Genomic DNA, 24444 nt, shown 5'->3' with positions numbered 1-24444 from the left:
AATATGACTGGATGAGCAGATTGAATGCATTGAACAAACCAGTTATAAATGAGTCTTGTTCTTTAAAACCCATTCTTAAATTGAGGGGGTTACATAATTGATCATGTGACTAATTAACTGTTGTTTAAAGAGTGTATATATGAAGTCTTTTTAAAGTACTTGATAAAGTATGATTGGTACATAAAAGCTTGTATAAATTTATTTATGTTAATGTCATGAACTATCTAGTTTTATTTTTGTTATTGACATTTTAAATAGTGTTGTTCTTGAATATTTTACTATATGCTTATATTATTAAGCCAAAAGAATTTAAATATTGTTTGCTGTCAGAAATATATCTCTTCATGCAAATTAATAATTCAGAAGACATTAGTTGAGTTATAGTTTGGGACTCCTTTAAAGCTTACATCTGTGGTAAATATACATTTTATTAGTATGAAGAATTCAAAGAGTAGTAAAGGAGATGCTAAATATTAAATTCAAACTTTAAGCAGTTAAATCCAAAATATAATATAAAGGAAATGATAAATCTATAAAAATTTAAACAAAAAATATTCTGAACTATTGTCACTTAAAACAGCATTAACATTAGAAAAAATAAACTTTGCTTCATATGCTATGTCACCAAAATATATGAATAATTTATCCAGAAGAGTCTAAATATAATCTAGATCTAATCATATGTTGGAAAGCAAGACCTAGACATATTGGATAAATACTATACACGTTTAGAGATCATTACTTACCTTTAAATAAAAAAACAAAACCATATTATTCAAATATAACTTCATATTTATATCAGTCACTATTAAAAAAGATTTCACTTGAGGTCAGAAAGTATTTAAATTTGTTTCAAAGAAATCTTGACTAAATAGAAAAACTTACCCTAACAAAGGTCCAGGCATTGATGGAATAGTCAGTGACTCTTATAATATATATCTTATAATATATTTCCTCAAAATACCATTAATTTATTTCATAAAATCCTTATAGAAATTCACTTAAATGAAGTAATTCTCCCTTCCTGGAAATGTTCATTAATTACTCCACTTCTCAAAGGAAATAAAACCCCTCAATTATGTTCCTCATATGGACTGATTTCACTGCTGAATACAGACTACAATATTTTAAAGTCTGTTTAAGTAAAATAACCCTTATCTCAAATAATAAATACAAATCAGACTGGCTTCATATATAAAAGACAGACATATGATAATATGAAAAGAATAATAACCCTTGTAGATGCTATAAATAATACAAGACAGGAAACTCTTTTCATTAACTTTGATATTGAAAATGCCTTTACTCTCCAATTAGAATTACTTATTTAAAAAGTTAGAACTATTTGACTTTCCTCCACAATTTATTTTTGTTGTAATAAATATATATATAAAAATAATAAAGGATACATTAAGTTAGGAAATTTTGCTCTAACAATTGAAATTTTGGCAATCTCAATTTATTCCAATCCTAAAATAAAAGGTGTAGAAATAATTGAAGACTATGGTTCCAAAATCAGGTTAATTGCAGATGGCATAATGCTAACTTTATTAAACTCGCAAGACTCATCAGAAGAGGTAAACCTTATTAATAAACAATATCAGAAACTTTCAGGCCCACATTTTAACAACTCAAAATCGGAATTTCTAGTGATACAAAAATGTACAGTTAAGTCAAAATAGCATTATTGGTAAATAATTTGTATCCTTAATATACCTGGGTATTACTGTAATGACATTCTAGAAGAAATTAAAAACTCAAATTATGAAAGCATTCTAGAAATTAACCTAGTGATTAAATGGAATAAACTAATAATTTCCTTTAAGGATATATTGCAATTAATAAAATTGCTTTTGTTTGAAAAATGTTTATACATAATTCAGACTTCAGCTCTTCCTCCAAATGATATTCTTGTAAAACAATAATAAACTTTTGCTAAATTTTCTTTAATTTCCCAAAAACCTAGGATAGCATTTCAACATGATCTTATTAAATCTTAGAATTCAAGAGGCATACATTTTACAGCTATAGAAACTTATGGTAAGCTACGGTTTTTAAAATTATATGAATTGGCTAGACTCTAATTACAGTTCAAACTGGAAATACATTTTTTACTTTTTGATACCAGTACAATTAAAAGAGATATTTGCAATATTAATATCAGTAATGTTTTTATGTATCTCCTTCTTCACATTCCAACTATATTAATACTGTTTTAAAACGTTTTAAACAGTTTTTAGATAATATTGGTCTGAAGCTCTTTTGGCACACATATTCCCTTTAAGATAATATTTTAAAAACATGTGTAAACAAAAACTTGACATTTGGGAAAATAACTGGTATAATGGCAAAAAGTAAAGACATTGCTGTCTTTAATTTTTGAATACAACCTAGCTTCACAAGATTGGATATATTTATAAAATATTAGATTATATACACAGGAGAAATTCCTTTCTTTATCACATTCTCAATATAATGAAATTGCAAAATTAATTCATTTGCTTTATGAAATCATATGTAATAAATTTGAAATGAAGAATATAACTTCAAATATTTATAAAAATGTTGCCACATGTTATAAGTTCAATGAAACATTGTTGAATTATATCATTTTAGGTCATAATACATGTGTAGCTGAAGAAAATAAACTTTGATTATTGAAATCTGTGAAAACAATACTTCTTGGGTGTACTACTGGCACAGTTTTAAATGAAAATTCATACATGGGGCCTTTTTAATACCTAACAAAATATCAAAATTTAGCAAAGACAAAAGTATTGAATGTTGTAGATGTAAATAATTCTGCAATGCAGTTTGTGCAGACATTTTATGATTGCCCTCTCATGCATATCTACTGGGGCAAAACTACAGATTTCCTTAAAGCTTTATGGACTGGTTCATTTTCTTTAACAAAAAATAGTTTTATTCATTATACTAGACAATTATAAAAATGAATGATGAGAACTATTATTTAATATGAAAAATCTTATCCCTGGCAAGAAAATAAATAATGAAGATGTTTTAAAATCTCTACAAGAGACAGCCACCAGAGAGACCAGCAAAAAGAAAAGCAGATTTCCAAAGATCTTCACCAAGAATCCATGAACAGAAGTTTTATCTCTCATTGATATTTACCAGCAAAATATTACTTCTGGAAATTGAGTCATCATAAGAATTTTAATGACAATCCATTCAAATTATCTATCCATTACAGCTTCTTTGGGTTATGTATTGAAGTACTTATTCTGAGTGATTATATCTTTATTTCAGGCATGTTGTATATAATATATAGTTACTGAAGTTATTTTTTAATTCTTATATTTTGTGAGTATATTATCATATATGTAATATTTGTTATAAAATCTCAATCAAAAAAATTCATGAGCAAAAAAAAAATAATTTGTGTGGCTAAATTACTGATTCTTCTGATGAAAACCAAAACCTAAAAGCTTAGATTACACAAAAAGACCAAAGGGACACTATAGTTAGAGGACATATCGGCAGAGTTGGACAGAGAGAGAGCAACGTTCAACCAGGAGAAGAGTGGCAAAAGCATAGTTTGGAATCCAAGAGGGAGGTCCTACAATTTCCTTTGCAGTATTTTGGAGTTATGATCTGTATTAGGGCTTGAGAGAGACCATTCCAATGTTTGGATACATGTGAGGAGTACATTGCTTCACCATGCTTATTGGTTGGTCTAGGGACTTGGGCAAGATATGTGCCTTTAGACCTGAGAGATTGAGATGAGAGTACTATAGTGTTACTGTCTTTAGTGCTGGACATTTGTTTGAGTGATGAAGTATACTTTTGGCCAGTTTAATTGTTATAACTGTAAAATCACATAAGCTCTCTACCAAGACTAACACAAGCCCAATTTATTGAGGAGGGGACACCTCCTAACCAGTGGGCTTTTTGGAAGCTCTTGCAAGAATTATTATGTTACTTGTTATACAATGCAGCACACAGCGTCACCTCAAATATTCAAGCAAACATTGTATGTGACTGCTTCTTACACTGATCTACAGTTACTGGATGTTTGATTTTTTTCTTCTTCTCTTTATAATGTATATATTAATATGGAATAATTTCCTTTATATTCAAGGTATGCAGTTATTCATGTAATATACTGCAATGATTTTCACAACTTTCATTTTACAAATCTCTTAACTGCAGTTATTTTTCTTTTCTACATTTTTTTCTCTAGTACATGTCAGCCACCAAGCTCATTTATTCCCTAGTGGTGGGAATCATCCTAAAACCCAGTAGGAAAAGTCCCTTCCATAATGCCAATGGGGGGGGTTGCTTGTTCACTTGCCAGCATCCCAGCTATGATGATATTTTTGTTAGTATTACCCCTCCCATGGGTGGGGGGACACTTGGCCTACATCACCTTGGGGCCACAGTGCCTTCCCTTTCACAAGAGCATGCTCCCAATCACTTGGTCAATGAAGGCTAGTGATGATCAGTAGCTTGTTGAACCACATGCCCACCCCCAGCTGATGTACCCAACCCTTCCTCTGAAGGATCACTATAACATGTGGCCAGCCCCACACCCTCATCAAAGATAAGGACCCCTATCCCCCATGCCAGCTTCATGAAGCACCCAAGCTCTTCCTTTTTTAAGTATTGCACTTTACTGTTTCTGTTGCTCTGCTTTTTATATATTTCTCCCAGGCAGTGACTGAAATCATTCTTTGTAGATCACTGCATGCCATTTCATGACACACTCCAAAGAGGCTAATTTTTAGTGAGTATTAAAGTCCTGTTCTCTAATCAAACTCAAGTGAGAGTGTTTGACTTTCAAATCACATGGGTAACAGTGTGATGTACCTACTGCTCGAATGAACAGATGCTGCAAAAAAAAAAAAAAGCTGATTTCTTTTTTGAACAGTATATTTTAATGTCTTCGTCTCTTAGTCACTTTAAACTCTGTGTATCTAATTATTCTTAATTGTTTGTAATAAAGCTCTGAAGATGATCAAGATGGTACTGTGAAAACATTTTTCTTAACTCACCAGTCAGATACAATGAAGGAAAACAACTTGAACTATGTACAAACATTATGACAGCCAGAGCAGAAAATGAAAAAAAATTAAACCAGTGATACATATACACTTAGCGGTATAAACATGTAAAATCTAACTTACTCAAAATTTCAGTTAAGATATGCAGCAGATACTCTAACTATTTAATCTTCATGCCTGCTAGATGTGTCCTAAAAAAAGCAATTAAAAAAGGACATCTTAAATATTAAGAACAATTTGAAACAAAAACGTAAAGCAGTTGATTCAGACAACACAATATACATTCCAAGGGAGTGCAGCTTGTTATTTATGTATTATGCCTCTTTGTTTTTGTAAAATAAGATATGCCTGTGACATATAGCAAACTGGAACCTGTCCTGATTCATTTGATACATCCCAAAAACACTTTATTAATTTATTGCTGGAGTTTTAAGCCATGTCTGTGTGTCATAGAGGGATAAAATGATTACTATGACCTAGACATCAGGGGTTTGATTAGATGCCCGGGTGCAGGAGGGTTAGTGATACTTGGGAGAAGAGTAACAGGGCATGCATGTCTGAGGCACATACTGTATGCTAGAATCCCAGTGGAGACCTGAGATCACATTGAGGTACTTTCCTGGAAATGAGCAGATCCTACTGAGGTGCTATGTCACTCACAGAAGTGTCTGATATGCCGTCACTAAGGTCCATTACACTCCAAACCCTTAAGCATCTACGGACATATCTTGTAAAAGAAAGGGAGGTGAATAAATTCAAAAAGCACATTAATGGCTGCCTGTTTGACATCTTTACTGTGACTGGTTGTTGCCTATTTAGGGAGAAAAATTAACAGAGTCACAGCAATTGGCTAGATGGTCAGGAGTTGTCAAGGGGAGAAATGTGTTAAAAAAATTACCATTTGACTTTTAGTGTGTTTTAAATTTGCTAGATGAATAGGTAGTATAGATTAACCCCCAATGCAATGGTAATTAAAAGCAATACTGTTCTCTCTTGGGATACATCTAGAAGGTGTAAAGCTGAGGGACCAGTGTCTGTACTATATATTTTCTGGATCCATATAAATTACTGAAAATAAATAAACTGAAAGTCATTTTACTACCATATATGTGTATGTATAGAGAGTTGGACATGTCCTCCACCCATCCAAGTGTATTAGCACTGATTTCTGAGTTGCACTAACAGAGAGAAGTATTACTGGTTCATGGCTGGCTTTGTACTGGCACCATGTGTGTATGCAGTACACATATGATGTTTGTAGATATTTTCAGTTCAACATTGTGAAGTTTAAACATTTTGACATTTCAAGAGTTTGCATTCAGTATTACGACTTTCAGTATACCACTATTCAATAAGTTTTCACAGCAATTTTGAATTAAGTTTGAGTTTTGCACAGTTTTGTAGCTTACAAAGTATATTATTAATAAATTATTATTGACTGACTGTTAAAGTAACAACCTCACAAATACCTGGGGCATATACAGTTTTGGAAGAGTTTGCATCAATGGCTGCTGAGCTGTCCAATTGAGCTCAAACCTCCTTAGTCGTATTATTTTTTTTTATTTCATAAAATCTGTAATGATATTAGCTGACCACTTAGAAACAGTCTGTTTAGTTACTAGACAGCTCTGTTTTTCCTTCATAAAGGAAACAATTATCAGCCTGCTTACTAGATTTGGTTCTCTCATTGTAATATCTGAGTTTCCTTTGGAAGTCCATGCAATAAAAAAATATTTCTCCTTTATTTTTTTGCTTAGGATTGAAGACAGGCAGCTGAACAGATAGTTCAGAAGAGACATCAGAAACAATGCTAGACATGAACAAGGGATTTGTCCATAAAGGCATCTATTTTCCTATTTTCAGTGTATGTAACTAAGGAGTCATCCTAGCTGATATGACAACCGCTATGAAAAAGAGTTTTCCAAGAAGTGCTGCATTTGAGATGCTAATTGAACTGAGGTCACTTTGGTTATAGTTAGGATTTCATCCCTCTGTGCCACATAGCCAATGGGCTCTACATACTCGTTTCTGTTTAGGGAAGTTAGAAGAAGGGGCAGGAGGAGGTCTTAACGACAGAAGCCAACAATACTCAAGAAACATGGTAAATCCATAGCTTTGTGCAATCTCACTCACCTGTCAATCAGCTGCTTAGTCAATCCTATGTGGTTGACCAGACAGCTGTCAACCACACACACACACACACACACAGATATTCAGCATAATGCAGTGCATAGCCTAATGTATATGATTATATCCGCAATCCTCAATTTCATTTTAATAGACTCAGAATGTTGACCAGAAGCTAGCCTAAAGACAGGCCATTGAAACTCCAGAGGAGTCTTTAATGTAATGTCTGCAGTGTAGGTAGTTAATAGGCTTGCAGTTTGAGACCACCGTAGAATTAACCCAGATTCACTGTTACCCCAGAGTATTTCCTGGTGACTTGCTCAGAAGTTGCACAGTATGCAAATGGAGATTGAGGTAGTCAAACATTGGACTACAGAAAGCAGCTCATTAACAGTTCATAGCCTCAACCCTCTGCACTATCTGCCAGACTGGCATGTCCATGTCTCCTGGCTCCTTTGTAGTCGAGCTGTATTTCAATATATTTTGGTTAATATTCTGTGAACTGTATAAAAGGCATTTGACAAAAGACAGTGCATAGATATGTGTGTGTGTGTGTGTGTGTGTGTGTGTGTGTATATATATATATATATATATATATATATATATGTATGCATACACACACACACACACACACACACACACACACACACACACACACACACACACACACACACACACACACACACACACACACACACACACACACACACAAACACCAAAAGACCAGAAGAAGTGTAAAGTACAGTTGTGTACACTTACCATAAATGTAGATGTTCGAGTGTATTCACTGTTGCAGTCATCACACTTGGGTTATCTGCCTGCAGGTAGCCCTCAGTCGGCCCAAATACCAGAGTCTTGGGATTTCTGCATTGGATGCTGTCGCCTCTTTCATGGCATCAGGTCGTCAGGAGTATAAAACATGCAGCCGAAGCCATTACATCAGTTTTTCTTGCCCCAGATGTCAGGAGCCCCCAAAATAGGAAGCAATTACATGGTGTGGAACACCTCCAGTAAAAAGTAAATACCATTGCCATAAAATATGGCCAAAAAGAGGATAGGTAGAAAGAATAGAAAAGTTAGGGGGCTGGAGGGAGGTTAACCAGGACTACAACAGTGAATACACTCTAACATCTTAATTTATAGTAAGTGTACACAACTGTACTATGTTCTTCGTGTTTCACTGTTGCACTCATCTCACTTGGGTTGATTCCCAAAGCTGAGGAAGGGTGGAGGCAGTCAAGAAGTATTGGGACTGGCTATCAAGCCTTGTAAGACTGCTGTGGCAAATCCAGCTCTGGATTTAGAAAAAATAGGTAAGTGGTAATGCTTGGTAAAGGTGTGTACAGAACTCCATATTGCAGCTTCCAGGATGTTCCTGGTAGGGACTCCCCTGAGAAATGCTGTAGAGGTTGAGGTAGCCCTAGTGGAATGAGTTCTGATCCCCTGTGGGGTATGTTTTCCATGGTGTTTGTAGCAGACATGGATGCAGTGTGCTATCCATTTGGAAATGGTTTGCTTTGAAATGGCTTTGCCCTCTGCCCCTATAGCAAAGCTGACTAGCAGCTGATCAGATTTTTTAAAAGGTTTAGTTCTGTTAAGGTAGAACCTGAGCTATCTGTGCATGTCCAAGGAATGCAGAATCCTTTCCCCTTTATTCTGAGGATTAGGGAAAAAGGTTGGTAACTGGATGGATTGGTTTAAAGCCACTCTGGATACCACGTTGGGCATAAATGATGGGTTAGCCCTGAGGGAAACCCTGTCCACATGGAAAATAATGAAGGGTTCCACAGCCATTAGTGCCTGCAACTCAGACACTCTTCTTGCCAAAGTGATGGCTAGAAGTAAGGCTGTTTTCCAAAAGAGAAATTTTAACTCTGCTGCAGCAGCAGGCTCAGAAGGGGCAAGCGTGAGCTTCTCTAGTACAAAGTTAAGGTCCCAGGCAGGGGGCCTTAAATTGTTAGCTCCTCTCAGGAACTGTTTGATGACAGGGTGAGAAAACAGAGGGGGCTCAATATTTTAAAGTGCTGAGATGGCAGAGGGATGAATTTTAATAGATGAGAAGAATAGGCCTTTGTGGAATAGCTCTGCTAGGTAATCCTGGATTTGAGGTAAGGTGGGCACAGCTGTGTCCTTTCCTTTAGACTGACTCTACAACAACAATATCTTTTCCACTTTTCTAAATAGGATTTCGTAGTACTATGCCTTCTGGCCTCAAGGATAACATCCATCACCTGTTTGCTGAGGGTTGCTGGTGGTGTATTCAGGGGATAAGCCAGGCTGCAAGGTTCAGGGTTTGCAGCTGTGGATGCAAAATCTGTCCCTCCTGCTGGGACAGCAGGGAGGGGGTCTGATGCAGGTGCCAGGGTGGCACTTCTGTCAGACTGCGTAGGAGTAGGAACCACTGCTGGCATGGCCAGTCTGGGGCAATAAGGATTGTCCTTGGCCTGTCCTGTTTGATCTTGAGTAGTACTTTTGAGAGGAGGGGCAGAGGGGGAAAGGCCTAAATTGAAAGTTTTTTCATGTAAAAGATAGGGCATACACTTTTCACACTTGGCTGTTGGGATTTCTGGTGCAAAATTTGCTCAATTGATGGTTTTGGGGGGAGGCAAAGAGGTCCACCTCTGGAGTCCCCCACCTGTGGATTAGAAGTTTGAATGAGTTGGGTTCCAGCTTCCACTCATGTGGGTCCAGTAGATTTCTGCTTAAGTCGTCTGCCAGTGAATTTTGCTTGCCTGGCAGGAATTGAGGTTGCAGGTGCACTTGGTTGCTCAAGGCTGTGTTCCACAGGGCCATGGCTAACCTGCAGAGTGGGTAGGAATGAGTGCCCCCCTGCTTGTTTATGTACCACATAACTGTGGTGTCGTCTGTCTTTATCAGGAGTTATCCTGGAAGGATAAGGCATTTGAAGGTTGTCAGAGGATTCTGTACAGCTAACATTTCTTTTTGATTGATATGCAGGGGAATTTGTCCTGGGCTCCATTTGCCTTGAATGCATTTGCCTGCCATGTCAGCCCTCCAAGCATAGTCTGATGCATCTGTTGTCAGGGTATAGGCGGTGAGGGGTTGAGTGAAAGGAAGTCCCTTGTTGTGGTTGCAAGCCTCTGCCCACCAAAGGAACTCTGACCTTAGACAAGGAATGATAGGAATAAGTGTTTGTAGGTCCAGCAAATGTTGACACCAGAGACTTTTTAAGTACCACTGAAGTTTCCTCAAATGCAGTGTTGCATATGGAATTAGTAGAATGCATGAGGCCATGAATCCTAGGGCTTGCAGTATTTTTCTTGCAGATAGCTGAGTTTTGGTGGCCATTAGTTTGAAGTAGTTTGTCAAATAAACCTGTTTTTCTGGTGTTAGGAATGCCATCTGGGAAGTTGTATTCAAGCTTGCTCCCAGGAATACAATCTTTTGGCTGGGCACCAGTTGTGATTTATTATCATTGATGGTGTACCCCAGAGAAGTTAGAAGTCTCTTTACAAATGCCAGGTGCTGAAGTAGCAATTCCTGACTGTCCTCCTGAATCAGGCAATCGTCCAAGTATGGGTAAATATTAATATTTCTCTGCCTACTGTATGCAATGGCTGGAGCCAGGCATTTTGTGAATACCCTGGGTGCAGTAGATAAGCCAAAGGGAAGTGCAGAGAACTGATAGTGCACAGAGCCTGCCCTGAAACGTAGATATTTCCTGCAAGATTCCCTTATGGGGATATGTAGATAAGCTTCTTTTAGGTCTAGGGTGACTAGCCAGGCATCCTTGGCTAGCATAGGAAGAAGCTGTTGCAGAGTCAGCATTTTGAATTAGGATAGGGTGCCAAGAGCCCTCTTTTCTGGGCACCAGGAACAGTCTGGAGTAGAAACCCTGTCCCCTTTGCTCTATTGGCACACGTTGAGTGGCTCTGATACTGAGAAGAGAAAGTACTTGCTTTTGAGCCTCTGTCCACTGGTTTGGAGGAGAGTCTGGCAACCCGCTTGGGGTTGGCAGTGAGTGGAGGTGGAATCTGTATCCCTGGGATACAATGTTTAGGACCCATCGGTCCTGGATAATGGACATCCAGTTTTTTGCATGCAAGGCGAGTTTTCCTCCTAGGGGTGCAAGTACTTGGGCCTTGCTGGGAAGCAGGATAGACAAGTCATTGTGAACTTTTTCCATAAGGGGGTGGCTTACCACTCCTTGTTTTAGAGGAGGGAGCACTCCATTGTTTAGATCTCTGCATACCCTGAGACTGTAGACTTGGTGGCCTGTTGCCCCTGGGTTTGGACTGAGAATGCCTGGGAGGGACTGGAAAGGACCAATTTTTTAGAAGGCCAATGCCTACTGAATCTAGGTGGCTGCACCTTTAAGAAATCTTTAACAGTTTGCATAGATTTAGCTTTTTCCTCCATCTTTTTAAGAACAACTTCTGCGTTTGCGCCAAACAAACTTTCCTGGTTTAATGGCTCATATAGTAATTTTGCTTTGACATGGTCTGGCAAGATTTGCTCCTTCAGCCAGGCATGCCTTCTCAGTACAGCCCCAGTGACAGCAGTCCTACAACATGCTTCTAAGGCATCAAAACCACACTGCAAAGTATGTTTACTAACTTGGTTTGCAGAATGCATTAATTCTTGCAAATCTTTATTTTCTGTACAATCTGGAAGCAACAAAATTTTTTGTTTAATTAGTTCCATAATATGCTGTTGGTACTTCAACAAGTGAAACTGGCAATTCAAAGCCCTGATGTCAAGAGTTGCAGAGATATATACCTTCTTACTCCATCTGTCTGAAGCTCTAGAATCCCTGTCCGAAGGGGTAGAGTTTTTGGCTGTAGTAGCCTTAATGCCTTTAGGTTCTTGGGAAATCGTCTCAGGATCCGCAGTGGGATTCTTAAAGAGAAATTTGTGAGAGTCAGGTACTCTGTAGTACCTGTCTAGCTTTCTAGGAGCTGGTGGTAAAGTATCAGGATAAGTCTGGATTCTATATAGACATCATCTACAATGCCCAGGACAGGGTGCATAGCTAGAGGCCTGTGCTGAGGCAAGTCTAAAAATTCGCTGAGTCTCTTTTTGGACTGAGGGTAGTCCTGGCATTCCAAGTGGAAATGCTCTCTTAAAGTATGTAAGGTTTCACAAAAAGAAAAGCCCTCTGGAGGGGAGGCAGAGGGTATGGAATCCTCTGCATCTGAATCCTCATAGGTAGATAAGGGTACATCCTGGTAATCTGCGCAATCAGTGTCATCAGACTCATGGTCCATAGAATCAGAAGGAAAGTCAATTCTTTGTCTTTTAGAGGGGGAAGGCTGGCTTCCCCTAATTAAAGTTATAAGGTCTTCAGCTATTCTAAGCATTTGTTTCTGTGGCAAGGCAGCTTGATCATGCACTTTGGTAGTCCATTTTCTAGGCATAGTGCGAACTCTGGGCCTGAGAAATCTGGTAGTTTTAGTAAAAAATGAAGCTGTCGGTTTAATGCGAACATCAGAAGGTAGGAATACACCCTCAGAAGCCGGTGCCTGCACAGCGGCTCTGGACCCATCCAAGGTAGAGTTTGACTAGTTCATTTTTATCAAGTAAGGGGTTGGTCCTCAGACCTTTTTACACCTACTAACAAAACTCACAATGGAACTGAATTAACTGAATAATTTAGTGAACCAACCTTTAGAAACATCCCCTTTTTCAAAGCCTGCACAACTAAACATTAACTATTGAACAAGTGAAACAGTATACAGTATGCTATGTAAGTGAAATGAAGAGTACGTTCTTTACAATATTTACTTTCTTTTTCTTAGACTTGAAATAAAACTGAAGAAGGAGAACTGGGGACCCTGGACTGCTGGTGGCTCACGTCAAATTCAGTTTATCCAAGGACATGGAGATGTGGCCATTCTTAGACCAAGTAATAAGATGTTACAGGTTATGATTGGGCCTGGACTACCAAAGAATGCACGTAAGTTCCTCACTGGCTGTCTTGCTAAGGGCTACTTATTCTTTGGTGCTGAATCCTATAGAGGTGATTTTATGAATACGTTGGTTAAAAAGAACTTTTGAGACTACATACATTTTAATGAATCTATCTGAGGCATGTGGTGAGAAGTCATTTTCAAAGTTTTTTTTTTTAATTGCTTGATTGCTTGCTGGCCTTCTATATAACCTCTTTTTTGTTAAAGTAATTCCCTATTATTTTTTGTCAATTTTTTTATTAGTAAAGACATTGTAGCACTGTTGTAAAAATACAAAAGTGCTATAGTCTCTCCAGCTACAACATATTACTAACCATATTTGTTACAGTATTTCAGTAAACAATAATTCCACCTGGAATCATCAAACAACATAGTTTGGCAGTGCTTACTATGAGGTTCTAATTATAAGCACACCAACTATAACTGGAACTTTATTTCTTTATGAGTTAATTAATCTAGCCTGTACCCCTACCTTGTTGGTAGCATAATTGTAGATTGAGGATACAAAGTAAGGAAACTTTCCATTAGAGCAACTACTGGTTGTACTACAATGCTCTGACCTTAGTATTCAAACACGACAAACATTTGGTCCATTTTAACATTGTGCTTGGACTACAAACTTGCTGCTTAGTTATCCAAGTTAAGGTATGAATCCCCTGACATACACCCCCCCCCAACCACACACACACACATACATACCATTCATACTGTGATTGCAGGAGGAGATTCCTATTTCCCTACAGCTCAACCTCTCATTTCCATCAAAAATAATCAGGACACTTCTTAAAATATCGGTAACATTAACTTAAGAGGTTGTAGGAATAAGAGACTGTTAATTACTGTGCTTTTTCTAAAGTAAAAGTCTGTAACTCTGATTATTGTTGATATTTATTAACTAATCCACCACCATTTCTCCCATAATCTCCAGTTTCAGAAGGGATTGGTAGGGATAGAGAAAAATTTTGAGTCAAAATCAAGGACAGTTAAGATTTATATTTCAAGTGCATGCAATGAATTTTGATGAGTTAAGACAAGGGATCTAAATTATCTTTCATATCCTGCATTGATCTTTGGAAAATCCACCCTGCACAATCCCGTTTGTCTGGTAAAACTGATTGCATGACCCCAAATCTTTTGTAGGAACAACCCTATCCTTTTTCCAAAACTCCATGACGTTCATACATTCCCAAAACTGTATTCCCATTTCCTTATCTTCTTACCTTTGCAGTGTAAGCCTCTTGGGGAAGAGCAACAGAAAACAAGCAGAATAGACTAGACTGATCCTACTGCCTCTTTGAATAGATCATCATCTAGTCACATTCATCTTCTGTCAGACTCTTGCCTAAACTAAACTCACACTTGACTCAAAAGTGCTGCAAATTAATCCCCTTTGATTCTATCAAATTAAAAATTAATTTCAAAAGTAATCCCCTTCTAGAAACCCTGCCTTCTATGACAGCCCCCATGCATACCGCTGTTCTTTTTATCCCACACCACATCTACTGCTTCTACTACACCAAATACTGTAACAGGAAACACTTAAAACAACTCTGTATGGAATAAATTCTAAAACATTTTCTGAAATAAGGAGAGGCCCTGTGATCCAAATAGTTGAAACCCTTTATTAATCCTAATTGTCCCCTTGGGTTCAATGACCTTTTGAGATCTGGGTATTCACTATCCAGGTGTTATTCAAACAGAAAGATTGCTAGGAAAGCAAGTTCACCATTTCTGAATATCCTTTCAGTTTTATTATATGTTCTTGTACTTCACAGGTATATACATTTTCTCTACAGCCTCCTTGAGCCTGTAAGCCACCTACCAACCAGCATCTAAATGAGTTTCACATCTGATTTCTCCCAAGGCTTTGCATCCACCCTCTCCTGAAGCCTAACTATAACATTGGGTGTCACTACAGCATATTTAGTTAAATCTGGGATGCCTAGGCCATCTTTTCATGTGGGTTCCCAGTGATACACCTCCCCAGCACACCGTTTCTTAGCTCACAAAATAAAGTGCAACACTAGATTTGGCCACTAGTTAACTACATAACAGTTCGACCATGATGGATTTTTTTTCTTAAATCACAATCCAGAACAACCTGTTATGCAATGCATTTTGACAATGAGCAGCATAAGCAAGAAACAAGCTAATGTTGAATGTGTGTGTGTGTGTGTGTGTGTGTGTGTGTGTGTGTGTGTGTGTGTGTGTGTGTGTGTGTGTGTGTGTGTGTGTGTGTGTGTGTGTGTGTGTGTGTGTGTGTGTGTGTTTTATTATATGCTTACTATCAAATCCATAACACTTGGAAGGCTGAGTCACAATTATCGTAACCATACCACCAAAGTTAGCATGCTGAAAACTGGTGTACGAGAAATGTACACTGAATGCCAAAACTCCCTACTTCTCCAGACACATAATCAAACACTAACATGGGTCTGGAAGTGAGGCAAGTTTGCATAGTCAGTATTGTCGGTATTCAACTTTGCGACTGTTAGTAGGCAGGGTTCACTCAGCTTGACTTGACCTTCTGAGTGTCGAACATTTGCTAGTAAACCATATACATATATATTATGCGCACCGCACATACACAGTAGGCTGTCTATCGGGACACATCCCTAAACATAGAGCATGAATATCTATTTAGTAAAATTGTTTTAAATAGCAGCTATGAAACAACAAAATATTACTATATATTAGCTTTTTATTCTATAGGATAAATACAAAGTGAGTCCATTAAATTATATCCATAAAATTTTAAAAAGTTGTTTCTATGCAGGAAGGCTATGTATTTGCCCTTAATATCAGAATAAGTATATCAAAGGTAAAATTGCAGTACCTCAGAGCGAAGACTTTATTTATTTATTTGACACTTGTTTACCTGGAAAGTCAGACTGGGCCAGAAAGTGCTCATTTTCAACAGAGGCCCAGGGAGAAAAGCTCCACAATCACAATATTTCAGAAATCAAGTACAGATATTTTCAATCACGAAGCCATCATGTTACACTACAGCACATAAGAGTGAAAATAATGCTGTAATGAGAAAAACACAGAACATGTGTTTCATAGTAGAGTGTAATGAAAAGCAATAACATGAGTTGGGGAATACGTGAGGAAAAATTCAATATTCGTATTATTTGTCACATAGATTAGTGTGTGGTAAATGTGACCTGAGACAATTCTAATACGATATTTAAAGAGATGGTCACAGAAGGAAGAAGGATGGAGAGGAGGAGAGTATAAGAAGAGTGCAGGTAGGGGGTCTTCAGGTAGCGTAGGTGAGTAGGGAGGATAGAGGTACAAAGGTCTGCAGAGATGAAATAAATAAGGTAAGGTGGTGGGAAACCAAAAGGAGTGGAATAGGAGGCTGGAGAGGATTGTAAGTGTGATCTAAGTCGAACAGGGTAAGTGAAGTATAGTGAGTAAGTTCAGCCAGGACTGGCACAGGAGCAACTCAAAGATTTTCTAAGGTATTCTTTTAGAGAGCATTTAAAAGTGGGTAGCTTAGAAATAGTTTTGGTGGTTACAGGTAAGAAGTTCCATTTTTTTTCCTACTGAGTATGAGTTTACGCTTTGTTCTGGGGATTTATTTATGGTGAGAAGTTGCTTGTCTTCCAATCTAAGAGTCCTTTTTGGAAAATACATATTGATTAAAGGGGTAAGAGCTAATGATTTGTGTGTGATTTTATGGAATGTTGTAAGATGAATGTAGGAGCGGTGGTGGGGGACCTTTTGATCTCATATCTGATAAATTTAGTAAACAGAAATGTGGGGGTGTATCACTCACATCTAGGATACAGGGGCATTACCTTCCTGAAAAAAAGACGTGTAATTTAGTTTATCTATAGTAAGTACAATGAGTTTACTATGGTATCCTTTTTAAAAAAAGGTCTATTTACAGTGCTTTTGACATTTACTTATTGCTGATGGTACATTAGTTTGCTTATTTTATATAGTGGTTGATGGTATGACCTTTCACAAAACTAAAATAACTTTACCAGTACTTAAACTAATTCCTTTTTATGTACAATGTAAGTCATAAATTATGAGAACTTTTGTTAGTGATAATCTCAGCATTTGACTAAAACACGGGCTTCAGAATGAGGAAGGTTCTTTGCATAGAATTAGAAATTCAGATTTTCCCATATGCACAAATGTGTATACCTATATATGTTTTTGTTTTTCTTTATTGACATAAAATGTTATTAATGTTCCAAAAAATAAGATCCATTCATTTAAAATATATATTTTCACTAAGGCTGTGAGTGCCAGTTATCCATCCAGTAACACACACACACACACACACACACACATCTGTTTTATCATTCAGAATTGAGTGCTAGAACTACAACTTAATATCATGATTTAAACTATTTTTCTTCAAAAGTCACCAGCCCTTGGTGATAACATTTAGTTGTTGATGTGTGACCTTGCTGGTGTTGTTTGAGGAAGTAACAGATTAATCATTGTGTTAAGTTGTGATTCACAAAAAAATGTGGAACAAGCAGAACAGTGGGTTTTAATTTGTAAGGTACATTATGTTACAGCACATATATTATATCCTATGGCATACCACATTCTTTTCAGCCACCAACAAAAGTTTACAATGTTCTGTCATATAGATTCATACATTTATACTAAGCTTGATGTTGGAGAGCCATTGAAAGCTTAGGCACATCACCCTTGTAGTGATCAGGATAGACTTATCCCCCCATTGGCATTAATGGCAGGCATGAATTTTCATTTCATCATCCAATTACTGAAGGTTGCTTTAAAGATTTTCATAATGGTACTGTAATTCATGTGGAGATGGAGTGTGATCCAAAGAGGGATGCAAAGAATGTTAATAGGGTTGCACAGACCCTCCACACTTTGAATCTATAGACTACATGAAATAACAGAAAAGTTTAAAATACTAAGGTAGTGTTCTGCTGGCTGACAACCCCAGAAATCTGATTCACCAGGCAGGCAAATACAAGTCAAGTATGTTTTCCCTAAGTGATCCGCTTGACAAGATTTTAATAGTGGAAACAAGTTCAGCAGCCTAGAGTAGCAAATTGCTCCCAAACACCCTGCAGTCCCCATTTTTTCTGTTAAGTGCATGTAGGCCTTTTGAAGAATGCTGTACCACTTTCCAGTTACTTGCTAGAGGTCTCAAGTTGTTTTTCAGAAGGCCCTTCCAGTCACTTGCCATCAATCTTCCCCAAAGAATTTTTCACTTATGCTTTCTTTTTCATTAAAAAAAGTAGTTTGCTATACTTGCATCTTAATTTTTATTTATCTATTTATCCGACTGGATACATGTCCATTTTCAGTGGAGGCCCAGGGAGAAAAGCTCTAGGCATACATACAAAGACTATTACATATAAATGTAAAAAAAAAAATTGTCAAGATAAATATATAAGATGTAAGTTACATATTAGATGAAAAACTTTTGTCGGGCTCAAAGCAGTATATGATAAAAACATTCTTAGATTCATATTCCATCAGTTTAAGATTATAATACATTGTTATTGGGTAATACACATAAACTTGGGATGTAGTCAAAGTAGAGGAAGACGACCTGTTTTAGCACACAGGCATTTAGTATTAGTTAGTCTGGATTGGTGCATGGGCAAAGCCAGTGCAGTTTGAAGTACTGTATTAGATTTTTCCTGAATTGCATTGGGGAGAGTTCAGAAATAAGGTCAACAGTAAGGGAGTTCAAGGTTTTGACCATGGAGTTGGTAAACAGTGATTCTCCAGCTAAATTATTAGCTTTGAAAATTTGAACTAAGAGCTTGTCAGATGAGCGTAGTACCCTAAGGTTGCTGTAGAGGGTGATAAGGTTAATGAGTGCGGGTGTATTTTCAGGCTGATAGAGAATCTTGTGAGCTACTATAAGTTGATTGACCAGAAGCAGATTAGGTAATTCAAGCCACCCTAGAGAGTTCAGGTTGAGACAGTGACGGGTTCTGAAAGCTGTGCCAGTGGCAAATCTGGCTCTGTTATTATAGCAACTAGATAGTTTGTTAAGGTTAGTCTTACTCAAGTTTGTAAATAAAGGGGAAGCATAAAGGAGGGTGGAGAGAAGGTGTGTTCGGGCAATGACAGTTCTAGCTAATGGAGTTAGGTAGGGCTTAATCCTATCGCGTGATCCAAGTTTTTTATTGACAGTTTTGATAGTTTGACTAATGTGTGCATCGAACTTGAGGTTATTGTCAACTATTACTCCTAAGAGTTTGGTAGAGGGGTCTGGAGAAATGATGGTCCCATTGTTAGATCTTATAGTAAAGGCTGGTAAGGGGGTGTCTGCTGTTGGGGAAGAAAAGTAATAGTTTTGTTTTGTTCTGATTTAATTAAAGTCGTCTGTTAAGGAGCCAGTCGTCTACTGTGTTAAAAGTGGCTTGGGAAACTATCTGAAGGTCCCTGGGTGAAGTGGCCAAGCATATTAAAGTTAAATCATCTGCATATTGAACACAGATTGCATCCAGGATGACCTTGTGCAAGTCATTAATAAAGATAGAAAATAGGAGAGGTCCTAATATAGATCCCTGGGGAACTCCCAGGGTGATGGGTAGTAGGGTAGATAATTTGTCCTTCCATGAAGTTACAGAGATCATTAATGAACAATTTAATATTTATTTAATTCTGTTGTGCATCCAATTGCTGAAAGTGTCCATACAGGAACTGGTAAAGCTTCCCACACTTTGTTGCTCATATGCCTAAATCTACAGCAGTTCTGGGAATGGATGCTGCATTCATGAAAATATTTTTATACTGTCAAGGCAGCAAACTTAATACCTATCTTTCTGTCAGCCAAATGTCTGTACGGGAGGAGAGACTGTATACATTTTCAGTATACTGGGGGTTGAGAGGGTGGCCTAATGGTTAAGGTGTTTGCCTTACAAACACAAGGTGCAGGGTTTGAGTCTCACAAGGGATAATTGGCTAGGCTTACCATGGCTTGCAAGGGCAGTTAGCCTAGTACTAACCTATAAACCTATAAGACAGCTTGGTGTCTACTATTCAGATATGATTGGAACCACTTGAAAGACTGGTTGTCAAGGGAGATGGTTTTCAGTGCCAGTATGAGGAGTTGGGGGTTAACCATGTCAAAGGCCTTTGAAAGATCCAGAAAGAGGGCAGAGGAGAGTTTGTTATTGTTCCGATTTTGGTTAATGACATTAGCAAAGGAGAGGAGGGCTGAGTTTGTGCTATGGAATGGTTTAAAACCATGCTGAGTGTTAGTCAGGAGATTATTCTTGATAAGGTAGCTCATGAGTTGTCTGTGGATACATATTTCCATTATTTTTGCTAGGGGTGACAGGATAGCTAAAGGTCTATAGTTAGATAGTTCAGTGGAGCTGCCCCCTTTATGGAGAGGGATTACATGGGATGTGTTCCAGATGGAGGGGATGGTAACCTCAGATATAGTTTTATTAATCAGGATGGTGACTGGATAAGCTATGACTTCGATGGCTTTTTAAAGGTACTCAGCATGGAGGAGATCTGCGGATAGGGTGTTTGGTTTTAATTTCTTGAGTAGAGTGGTGATAAGTGAGGTGGGAACTGGTTGGAAGTTAAAGGAGATTTGGGAGCAAGGTAGGGCATCAGTAGGGTTTGGCCATCCAGGAGATAGTTGGCTAGCTAGCTGTTGGATGGTTTCTGTAAATAAGCTATTAAAGGTGTTGGCTACTAATTCTGGAGGTTTTTGTTTCATGGCTGAGGGGGAAGGAGTGGGGGACTGACCTGGATGTAGGAGTTTGTTTACACTTGCCCAAAATTTTTGAGGATGGTTTTGATGCTTCTGTTGTAGATGACAGTAGTAGTTTTTTTATCTATTATTATGGATTTTTTTTTTTGCGTCATTCCTTAGTGGTCTATATCTAACGTGGTCTGCGGGGGCTTTTGTGGTATGCCATGTTATCCAGGCTTTGTTTCTAAGTGACATTTTTTGTCTGGTTTCTTTACAGAGCCATGGGACGACTTTTGTTTTCATTCTAATCAATCGTGCTGGTGCATGTATGTCAAGGATGGCTAGGAATTTGGTATTAATGTAGGTTACAGCCTGTTCCACTGGAAGATGCTTTAGAACTGACCAACTGCATGCTTTGAGTTCATGTTTTAAAACTAGCAAGGTTGAATTTCTTGCTGTTGCTTATTGTTTTGTAAGTGGGTTGGTTAAGGACATCAGCTTTGTGCCTGATTATAGAGGTAAGAAAGTGATCACTTATATCATCATGCAGGGTCGCAGCCTTATACATGTAGTGATCACTATTAATGAGTATCCAATCTAGGGTGCTTTTTTTATTGTTGGGTTTCCCAATTCTAGTGGGGGAGGCTATTACCTGCTTGAATCCATAGAGGTTTACATGGAGAGTAGGGGGATCTGTACAGCAAGTGTACCAATCTATATTAAAATCACCAAGAACAATAGTTTCTTGGGAGTAGTTATCTGACATCCAGCAAAGAAAATCTTCACGGGAGCTTGTGTTATTACCTGGTGAGATATAAACACAGACTATGTATATACATTGTCCTTATTCATTTGTAGCTTAGTAATGAGGATTTCAGCATTATCTACTCGAGTTGTATGTGGACTGACCCCGATTTTGCTGTTAAGTGCATGTAGGCCTTTTGAAGAATTGTAGAGTATGAGCTGCTACCTACAAATTCATTATCCATCATGGATTGAAAATCACGAAGGCCTTCATCCAGTGTACCTTTCCTACTCCAAAGGAAACCCTTGTTGAACTCGGAGCTTTGTTATTCCAGGTCCAGTCCTCAGTTTTCTGGTTGCTACACCCCCATCAGTTGAGGAATGACCGTAAAATAAGCAGTAGTTCCTTCCCCTTCTCATTCATTTCCTTCCTGCCACTAGTTTGGGTCCAAGTTCAACTACGTACAGTCTATGTTGGTCATGAGATGGTAGCATTGTTTTCAGTTAACTTACTGTTTTCTTTATTGAGCTTTTTCTTTATATCTCTCTTTTTTTCCTGTGGCTCATTGATGAAAACTATTAGTCATATATCAGAGTAAGTCTGTCGGCTTGGTACAGAGAGAGATAGCCCAGACTGCAGCCTAGGTTAATTACTAAAAGGATGCAAGGCCTAAACAACATGCCCTACACAGACTGTCTCAAAGCCCTGATACTATACATGATATCCTAAAGACTGCTAAGAAGTGAGCTGTGTCTAGCATACAAGTATAATGCTCAACCTCCAAATGAGAGAATCAGTGACAAAGGACCTTAAAATCAGGACAATTGGAGACACCTAATTAGCATAAGATATGCATAAAAAAATTAGCGCATTAGTGTACAGGGCCACACACATTCTGTTGCTCACACCCACATACATTCACTTACATAACGGCAGGGCTTTATTTGATAACCGCTTTATTGAAAAGAGAGTTAGATACACACACAAGCTCATAATACAGAAATGTTCATATTTTCAGATGGCTTAATAAAATTCAAGTAATACATGACCCACATTAGCCTCACACTCCAGCAATTCCAAATTTTATGAAGACAGGAGCTTTTTGCAGAAGACAGGTATTAAATATATAAGCAATATAAAGAAAGCAATTTACATTCAGTAGTCCATCCTACATAGACTGTTGACTACAGGTCTACCCATGACATTTCCCCATGATTAGATTCAGAATGTCAGAGTAAAACTGTTATTCAACTTGATCACTTTGGCAAGGAAAGTCAATTTCTGTGGCTGATGCTGTGGAATTCTAAATAAAGCCAAAATAATGCAGGGGATAGCACCAGAATCAGTGACAGTTTATAAATATTGATCTCAAACTTAGTTGATAGATAACAGGTTTTGCATTAGCAACAAGCTTAGAAAGTTGACAGAGCAACAGGTTAATATGCAATCAGACCTGATAGAAAAATAAACATGCTTCTCAGGTCCGCTGCCATATATCAACCAATCCAGAGGCACTAAACAGGAACTTGCTGCAAGCAGTCAGTAGCAGAACAGGAAGCCAGTTGGTAGCATGCTTATTAGATGTGGCAAAGAAACATTCTGATTGTCTAAATTGTCATAAGCCAAAAGCAGAGGTCTCTACTGCAGAACTGAAAAGTATGGGAATTTTAAAATGGGCAGTCAAGGATTAAGCTGCATTTTAGTTGAAAAACAGGTTGTTGTTGTTGTTATAGTTGAAAAACAGGTGCACTTGAAAAGTTTGGGACAGTTGAGACCTGTGCATACAAGGCATCCTACGACCCAGTACTGATGCATTTACTGCACGTCAGCAAGTCAAATGGTATCAGAAATACTCAGTCTAGTGATCTAATCCTCTTCTGCAACATCAACAGAGCAGTTTGAAGGGACAGGTATATCTCAAAGGCCTTGTGGTGCAAAAAGGAAAAATATGCTTAAGACAGTGTCTCTTTCTCTTTAAGTCAAACACTTCAACAACCACCCCAAATCAACTGCAACAAATAAATACATCAAAATACTAAAAAAAGCAAAAAAAATACAAACAAAACAACAACTACTATTAATAATGTGTAAGATGTCCACCCAAACCCTGGCCCTTATAATACAAATCTCTTAACAGTACAACACAACAGCTCCCTAAACTATTAATATTCATGTCAGGCCAGCTCTAAGTCTCTACCTCCTAAATCTAAAATACAAACACTTAAAAAAACATCACATGAACATAGCAATCTAATCACAATAATATGCTAAACACTGAATGAAAGCAACCAGAAAGAAACCTAAAAAATCCTGACACCTGGATATAGTATCTGGATACCCTATATATAGAGAAAAAAGACGCTTAGACTGAAAAGAAGGGTGGTAAATGTTTACAAAAATATACAAAATACACTTACTAGCTAGAACAGAGTTACCAATACTTCCCAAAGCAGAAATACTTCATACTATGACAATAAAACTATCAAGCAGCAAACAAACTATATACACAGGCACAATTGTCCCATCCCAAAAATAATATCCCTATCATGGAAAGTTTATTACAATGGCTATCACAAACCTTACCACTACATGAGAGACTATTGACAACTTAACATTTAACATTGATTATCTATCATATCTTTCCAAGCTAATCAAATCACCTAATCAACCAACTAATCAAAGAACCCACTATAATAAAAACTACTCTAATAAAAGAAACTCAACTAGACTGATTTACTAAACAAAATGCCTCTCCTCTTACCTACAGGCACACTTCCTGACTCACTACTTACCCATTAGCTACAAACTTACTTTAACAACAATCCCACCACCTAAAACAAAATATACTTCAAACAATTAGGAAACCTGTCAAACCTCACCAGACTAATCCAGTTGGACTATCCCGGTCAACAAATGTAAAATAAATAAATAAATAAGTCTGGT

The 24444-nt window shown here is 37.6% G+C and overlaps 1 protein-coding gene across 2 annotated transcripts in view; it reads left to right on the top strand.

Moving 5' to 3' along the window:
• The window catches only part of MYO1E (myosin IE), a 1655775-nt gene that overhangs the window by 1505015 nt on the left and 126316 nt on the right, over positions 1–24444 (top strand). For both annotated transcript variants that reach the window (XM_044078573.1, XM_044078572.1), the window contains exon 24: positions 12911–13068. In XM_044078573.1, the coding sequence (XP_043934508.1) occupies positions 12911–13068 (158 nt within the window). The remainder of the gene's footprint in view (positions 1–12910; positions 13069–24444) is intronic.

The sequence above is a fragment of the Protopterus annectens genome, chromosome 7.part1 (genome assembly GCF_019279795.1).
Source record: "Protopterus annectens isolate FY-2018-M chromosome 7.part1, PAN1.0, whole genome shotgun sequence".
Taxonomy (NCBI): Eukaryota; Metazoa; Chordata; order Ceratodontiformes; family Protopteridae; genus Protopterus; species Protopterus annectens.
This window is presented reverse-complemented; position numbering and strand designations above follow the sequence as displayed.